This window comes from Propithecus coquereli, unplaced genomic scaffold (genome assembly GCF_000956105.1).
Source record: "Propithecus coquereli isolate 6110/MARCELLA unplaced genomic scaffold, Pcoq_1.0 Scaffold224, whole genome shotgun sequence".
Lineage (NCBI taxonomy): Eukaryota > Metazoa > Chordata > Mammalia > Primates > Indriidae > Propithecus > Propithecus coquereli.
Genome location: NW_012147634.1, coordinates 4272691 through 4279975, shown reverse-complemented (window position 1 = coordinate 4279975; position 7285 = coordinate 4272691). Strand labels below are relative to the sequence as shown.

The 7285-nt window shown below is 35.0% G+C and overlaps 1 protein-coding gene across 1 annotated transcript in view; it reads right to left on the bottom strand.

The window, feature by feature from the left end:
* The window catches only part of HERC1 (HECT and RLD domain containing E3 ubiquitin protein ligase family member 1), a 151917-nt gene that overhangs the window by 138830 nt on the left and 5802 nt on the right, over positions 1 to 7285 (bottom strand). The window contains exons 2-3 of the mRNA XM_012645072.1: positions 5333 to 5428; positions 322 to 516 (exon numbers count right to left, since the gene is read on the bottom strand). Of these exons, the coding sequence (XP_012500526.1) occupies positions 322 to 516; positions 5333 to 5428 (291 nt within the window). The remainder of the gene's footprint in view (positions 1 to 321; positions 517 to 5332; positions 5429 to 7285) is intronic.

Sequence of the window (7285 nt, the reverse complement as noted above, 5' to 3'; positions counted from 1 at the left end):
TCCAATTTTTATTTATTCTTATTTGCCATTTGTGTTGAATATAATGGTAAAGTCTATTGTCATTCATAATGCTTTCTAAAAATCCAGGTGTCAATTTAGTTTTTTGAATTGGAAATGCTGTGAGGGATATGGAGGACTAAAAATATATCTTTCTATTAAAATGAAAAAACTGATGCAGTATGGTATAGAAACAATATAGATAAAAAACAATGATCAAGAATTTTCACTCATTTTAAAAATATTCTTAACATCATTTAAAGCAAATAAGCATGAATATATACCCTATTGTCTACCAGTTTGTAAGGTATACAGAGAACTTACGGTCTGAGCATCAGAGAAACTAGGAGCCAGTTTGGGTTGCAATATTTTCTCCTGTGTGCCTTCTACCAGCTGATGGCTGCTGTTGCTACCCCAAACATAAACCTCACAGGTTTCCGAGACAATGGGAGCATCACCAGTCTGAATGCTATCTGGGCTAGCGCATGTTCTTGAATAATCAGAAGCCATTCTGCAAACCTATTAAAATTTTAAAATATACAGTAAGTTTTAGCCTAGACATTTTTCATAAATATATATATATATATTCTCTGAAAATTGTTGCCTTTCCTTCTTATACTCTCAACTGCTCAAATAACCTAAGGATACCACATCTAGTCTTAAACACAGGTAGACTATTTATTCATGCAGAATAAACCACTAAAATATACTAATAAAGATGGCAAAAATGGGAAGGGAAGACACAGAATCAAGCCTTTTCAAGTAAAAATTTTATTATCGCACACAACAGCATTATAGAAAAACAAAGCTTAAAAAAAAGCAGGAAAAAAAATCACCACTGACAATCTTATCACCCAAATACCATAAATGTTTTCTATTTTATATATGTCCTTCCAGAATTTTTCACATACATGTTCTTTAACACTTATTTTTTAGGACTTAAAGGATTTTTTTATTGACTTGTATGAACTCAATTCAATAAAGATATTAACTCTGGCTACAGCTATTGTCAATTTGTCTGCCTTTTAGTTTTTTTGCTAAATCAAGCAAAACAGTAAAAGAATCTTAAAAAGCCAGTAGGGCATTGTGGCTCACGCCTGTAATCCTAGCACTTTGGGAGGTTAAGGCAGGAGGATCACTTGAGGCCAAGAGTTTGAGACCAGCCTTAGCAAGAGCGAGACCTCATCTCTACAAAAAAAAAGAAAATAGAAAAATTAGGTGGGCATAGTGGCATGCACCTGTAGTCCTGGCTACTCAGGAGGCTGAAGCAAGAGAATCACTTGAGCCCAGGAATTTGAGGTTGCAATGAGCTATGATGATGCCACTGCACTCTAGCTGGGGTGACAGAGTGAGACTCTGTCTCAAAAAGAAAAAAAAATCTTAAAAAGTCAACGTATTAGTTGCCAGCACATTAAATGGGAAGAGATAGAGTCATTTTAGTCAGATCTTTAAATAGTATCAAAAACAATAGAATAATATGTGTGTTAGACAAACATCTTCCAGTTAACATGAGGACAGTTATGAGGTTATACAAAATATGTATAAATGAAAGCTGCCAGTCCCTAATAAAAGATCTGAATTGTTTTTTTTAAGAGGTAGGGTCTTGTTATGTTGCACAGGCTGGACTTGAACTCCTGGGCTGAAGGGATCCTCCTTCCTCAGCCTCTTGAGTAGATCTGAAATTTTGTTGGAGACAAAACAAGGACAGTAGAGCCAAGAGGGTCAGAATTGTTCATCTAAAGGTCTAGTACTATAACATGGCTTATAAGAGAAATCATAGCTCTCCCCCACCCGCCTCCCCAAAAAAGGAGGAGGAAGAAAAAAAATCTCACAGGGCTTAGAAATGCTTTATAAAAAAACAAGACAAAACTGGGGGGTGGATAGGATTCTGTGAAGACAGGAAGATGATAGTAACAGTAGCAACATAATTTTCTAAATACTCCAAATCACTAGAAAGTAAAACTCCAAACCCATGCTTAACATTCATAACAAAACAGGTGACAAGGTAGCCTCCAAAATCCCAAAATATAAGTAGGTGGGGACAAACCACCACCAAACACAAAACCCACATGATCATGGCATCTGTGCAGGAGGAAGCAACGGAGTGTCTGACGGACCTCAGAACAGGAGAAACCCAAAACAGCCAATCAAGTACTCACTGGCAAGAACAATGGAGCCAATCTAAGAATAGCAGTTGCAACTGGGAAGGGTTTTGCTCTTTCTGATAGCAAGTAGGTTCAAGGAGTCCACGATGAGAGGTTCTAAAAAAGCTAGAGTAATCTAGCTCTTGCAAATGCGAACTCTTGAAATTGACCGGTCAGGGCTCCCTTCCAGGATAAAGCCCCCAGAGTGAGGAAAAACTACTGGGAGTGGAATTAAAACTAATAGGAAATGGACAACAGAGAGGAAAGATGGAGAATACCAAGATAAAAATTGGGAAAGGGAACAAGCTGGGAAACCACTGTATTTTTTTTTTAATATTACACAAAAAAACAAACACAGGGAGGAGTCTAAAAAGTTAGAAAAGCTATTTTAAATGCCACACCATTCTAAAAGTTCAGAAAAACTAATTTCACATAAAAATAAGCAACAGAAAAGTATTGAGGTCAAATCCTATATGAAGTTATCATAAAAAAGAAAGGGAAAATGAGAATAACATCCCTACAATAAAAGCATGCCAGAAGGAAATTGACCATATGACAGATCAAACTGTAATCTATTTCAAAACAAGCTAAAAGGAATTAAGAAAATTAAATAAGACATGAAAGAAAAACACAAATCTGAATTAGAAACCCTCAAAATGAGGTAACATAACTCAAGAAAGAATTAGAAATAAAAGAAAAAAATCATTTCTGAAATGAAGACTAAACTAGAAGAAATCCAAGAGTAAACAAATATTGTAGATAAAGCCCTAAGAGTAACAAAACATGAAAAGGAAGACATTTTTAGAAATAAAAAAGATAAAAAATACTCAAGAAAAAATGACAAACACTAAAGTTAGGCAGATCCAAAATACAGCTAATATAATAGAAGTTCCTAAAGAATAGGATCAAATGAAAGGAATAAAAATAATACCAGAAACTATAATTTAGGGACATTTTCCTGAATTCTCACATCTCTAAGAATATCAACCAAGGATGAATAATATCAAGGTGTATTATAGTAAAATTACTGATCTTTAAAGAAAAAAAATCCTTTGGGCTTCTTAGCAAAATAAGCATATGACTCATATAGGAAAGAAAATCAGGTTACCTTCAGACTTTGACAACAACGTTTAATGCCAGAAGAAAACGGAGTAACATATTTAAGACATACGAGAAAAGAAAATGTGAACCAAAGATCTTATAGTCTCAAAACTGACTTTCAACAATAACAAGCATGGCAAATAAAAAACTCAGAGAATCTTGTTTCAATGAAACTTTATTGAAAAATCTGCTAGAGAATGACTTTGAGATAATCAAAAAGAATAGTATGACGCTGACACAGAGACTAGTAGGTAGTGAACATTAAATATATAGTTACTTGTAGAACTAATACTAAATGAGGGTTAAAAGGCAGAGAGTATATAATGACTATATGCTTTTGTACATATAATACAATTATTTAGGGAGCATACACAAAAAAATTGTTTTCAGTAATCATACAGCAGCAGTATGTCTTGTTATTTTAAGACTGCTGTTTGTGTTTGTAACGTGATTAAAACAAATGAGTAATGATGGGGTATTCTAATACTATCATCCCTGTATCTCCTTCTGAATCAACAGTCTCAGCTTAGAAGAAAGAAGACACAACTGTAATACAGAAAAGGTTAAGTAAAAAATCTATAATTCTGAAGTTCAAAATATCAGTATGAATTCATGAGGTATTTAAGCTTTAAATACACACACACTTCCTAGCTCTGTCTACTATAAAAGCCTAGAAACAGATCATCTCAGTAGCAGTACGCATCTCTAGCATTTTGATTGCGGTTTTAAAATATCATTTCCCAACAAAAGAAATCAGGCCTTTTTTGGAGAAATAGCTAGCTGATTCCATATCTGGGGCAAGAAATGAACAAGATCAGCCAGGAACAATGTGATATATCAGATAGCAAGGAAGCTATCAAAGATTAGCAGGCTTAAGTCAAGAGAATTTAGGAACCACCCTGAAGACACTACAGCCAAAGATGAAACAATATGACCTTCACTACAGATAATAATTCAGTAGAAACTCAAAATAGGTTTAAATCTGTGGGCTCATAATGGTATTTCCTAAATGAAGTTAATTAGCCAAATTTTGAGGAAGATAGGGATATTAAAGTGAAAACTAGTAAATAAAAAGCAAGCGAGGAGAATACATCATTTATTCTGTCTTTCCTATATGAACTTTAGAAGAATAACCAGTCAATAAGGGAAGCATCTCTTCATAAAAACATTCCAACTAATAAATGAAAAAGAAATCGGAGAATATCACCATTTTGCAACCAACCACAAAAGAATTAATAGATCTAGTCATTAAGCATCACAAAGACAGACAACCAGATGGAAGAATACAACTCCATGTATATAGTCTTGACAAAGGACTCAAACCCGAGACTAATCAAGCCTCTGGATCCAGCTGCCAATTTACAGGAATTACAGAGGACAAAGAAACATATTGAACTGTACCTTGAATAATCAAACAGCAAAATCCAGACTGTGGGTAATTCTACAGCCTAAAAAGCCTAGGTTCCTAACAAATACATAGAAAGAAAAAAAAACAGAGGAGTAACCTATAGATAAAGAAATTTAAAAGATTTTACTTTTTTTTAATAGGCAAGACTGAACTACATAGTGTCTAAGGATGCACATCTGGATGACACACTAGAAAGAAATGCAAGGAAGTGATTACCCTAAAAGTCAGAGTAGTGGTTACTTTGGGGAGGCGAAAAGGGGTTTCAATCAGGACGTGAAAGAGTTTCTTTAGTAGCTGGCAAAATCCTATTTCTTTATCTGGATACAGATTAAAAGAATATTTATTTTATAATAATTTATTAAGCTATACATTTGTTTGTATGTCTTCCTGTATCTGTTTTACTTAATTTAAAATTTTTTTCAGTTAAAGTTACCAGCACATGATACAAAATTCAAAATGAATAAAAGGGCATATACATTGAAAAGTATTATCTCCAAGGCCCACCCCCCCCCCCCCGCCCAGCCCTGGACACCCCAGTACCACTCTCTAGAGACAACCACTGGTGCTACTTTCTTTTGTAGCCTTTCCAGAGATTGAATGGATTATTTTCAAAGGATAAATACATATCATAGCATTTTAAGACAAAGTCATTTTTAATACAAAGCCGGTGATTATTACATACCTCTTCAAAGAGACATAATGCTGCCTCATAGAGCGAGCACAAGCCATCAGATGTTCTAGTTGGTTCTCTCCACTGACTCCGATCAGCAGATGAACCCTATGATTAAAACATTGTGGTATATAGTGTTGGAAGGAGAGAGACACATATGAATTAAAATCACTTAAATGGTCTACAAAAACAACATCTATTTGAAGCACTGTTTCTACGATTATGTGCATCGAGAACAAATCTTAACATTAGGTCATGAAATCAACTTTTACATATAAGTGTTAGAGAAGACCTAGCCATTGAGTAAAACAATGAATTAAGCACCAATCCCTCACTAATTACCTTATTAAAAAGTGATTTATTCCAAGGGTCACAGAGCGCCAGAAACAGTCAAGGAGGCGGAATTTTGCCAGTTACATACTCTTTGGGTGACCAATATCCTCCAGTAAAATGTGGTCCCAGGAAATACTCTACTCCCCAGGTCCTGCATTGCCCACCTGCCCCTTCAAGCATACAGATAAGCAGAAAATAGCCAGCTTGTCACGACCCTGAACAAAGTAGCAGAAAATCTGTCCCTCCCTTAGTTTCAGCACAACTAAGGTCCGAGGAAATTAGTTCATGTAGCTACCTGTCTACACTAGCAACAAAGTATCTTTTTCCTATCACAGCTGAGGAATCACAGCAGGGCTCTGGGACTTAATGTCTATTTCCACAGTGAGACCCAATGGAAGAAATCATTACCTCATTAAAAAATGATAAATCAGAAAATGAACTCAATATCCATTGCCCCTCAAATTTCCTTATCCTTAAATCTTTAGACGACATACATCACATCTTTCTATGATTTATCAATCCTGTAATTGTGAATTTTTCGTTGGTGTCTTTTTATTTCAAAGCATACTATATTGTAAAAATACTTATATTCTAGATAATGACTTAGCAAATATACCATAGAAAAGTATATCCCCTACTGTGGAGGAAAGGTTGACCTAGATGCCCCACAAGATCCTATCCAATTAAATCAAACCATTTTAATGAACTTAATTCCTAAGTAATAAAAGAAATGAATATTTTGGACCAAACATAAAATCCCAATGTCTTCAAACAAAATGCCCCCAGTTATTTAAATCTAGCTTTTATAATAATAAAGCTTAGTTAGAATTTTTTAAGTTTCAAAATATGCTAAAGTTTTGCAGGTTTTTTAAAAGTTGCTGTATATATTCCTCTGCCCTCTTTCTATTCCACCAAGTAAATAAAACGATCATGAAATTTTCATCAACCTATATCGGGGGAAAATGCACAATAAAAACTACTTTTAAATAAAAACAGTAAAAATTCAGCTACCTTCTGCATTTCCAACAACACCCAGGTGGTTCCAGTGCTGCTGTCTGAGGCTCGCACTTTGAATAGTAAGGTTTCAGGGTCCAGACTTGTAGGTACGGAATCATACTAAAAGCTGAGTGTTCATAAATAACTAGTTCCTAGACTTACAATGTGTTGGTTGCTATACCAGCAAATACTTTGGCCCAACCTCTCCAAATTCCATAATTAGCTGTGAAGCATTTCTGGGAAAAATGGAATTGTAATCTGTGGCTCCATTATTTAAAGGCCACCTCTAGTGATCACCGAACCAAAAGGAGATGAAAAGTAGGCTACTATACCTTTCTAGGAGCTGGCACCAGGGCCATCATGATCCCTCTTTTATACTTTTCTACAGTATGGAAGAAAATGTTGAAAACAGAATAAAGTTTTCAATGACAGATCTGGGTTTAAATCTAGGCTCCACCACTTAAAGACTCTGTGACGGAGGATAAGTTTCCTCGTCTTGAGACAGAAATAATGCCCATAACACTTAAGGCTGTTGGGAAGATAAACTGAAGTTATGTGTAAAATATGTTCGGCACAGTTCTTAAACATAGTAAGATCTCAAAACTGGTAACAATGATTGTTCTTTTGCATTGTGTA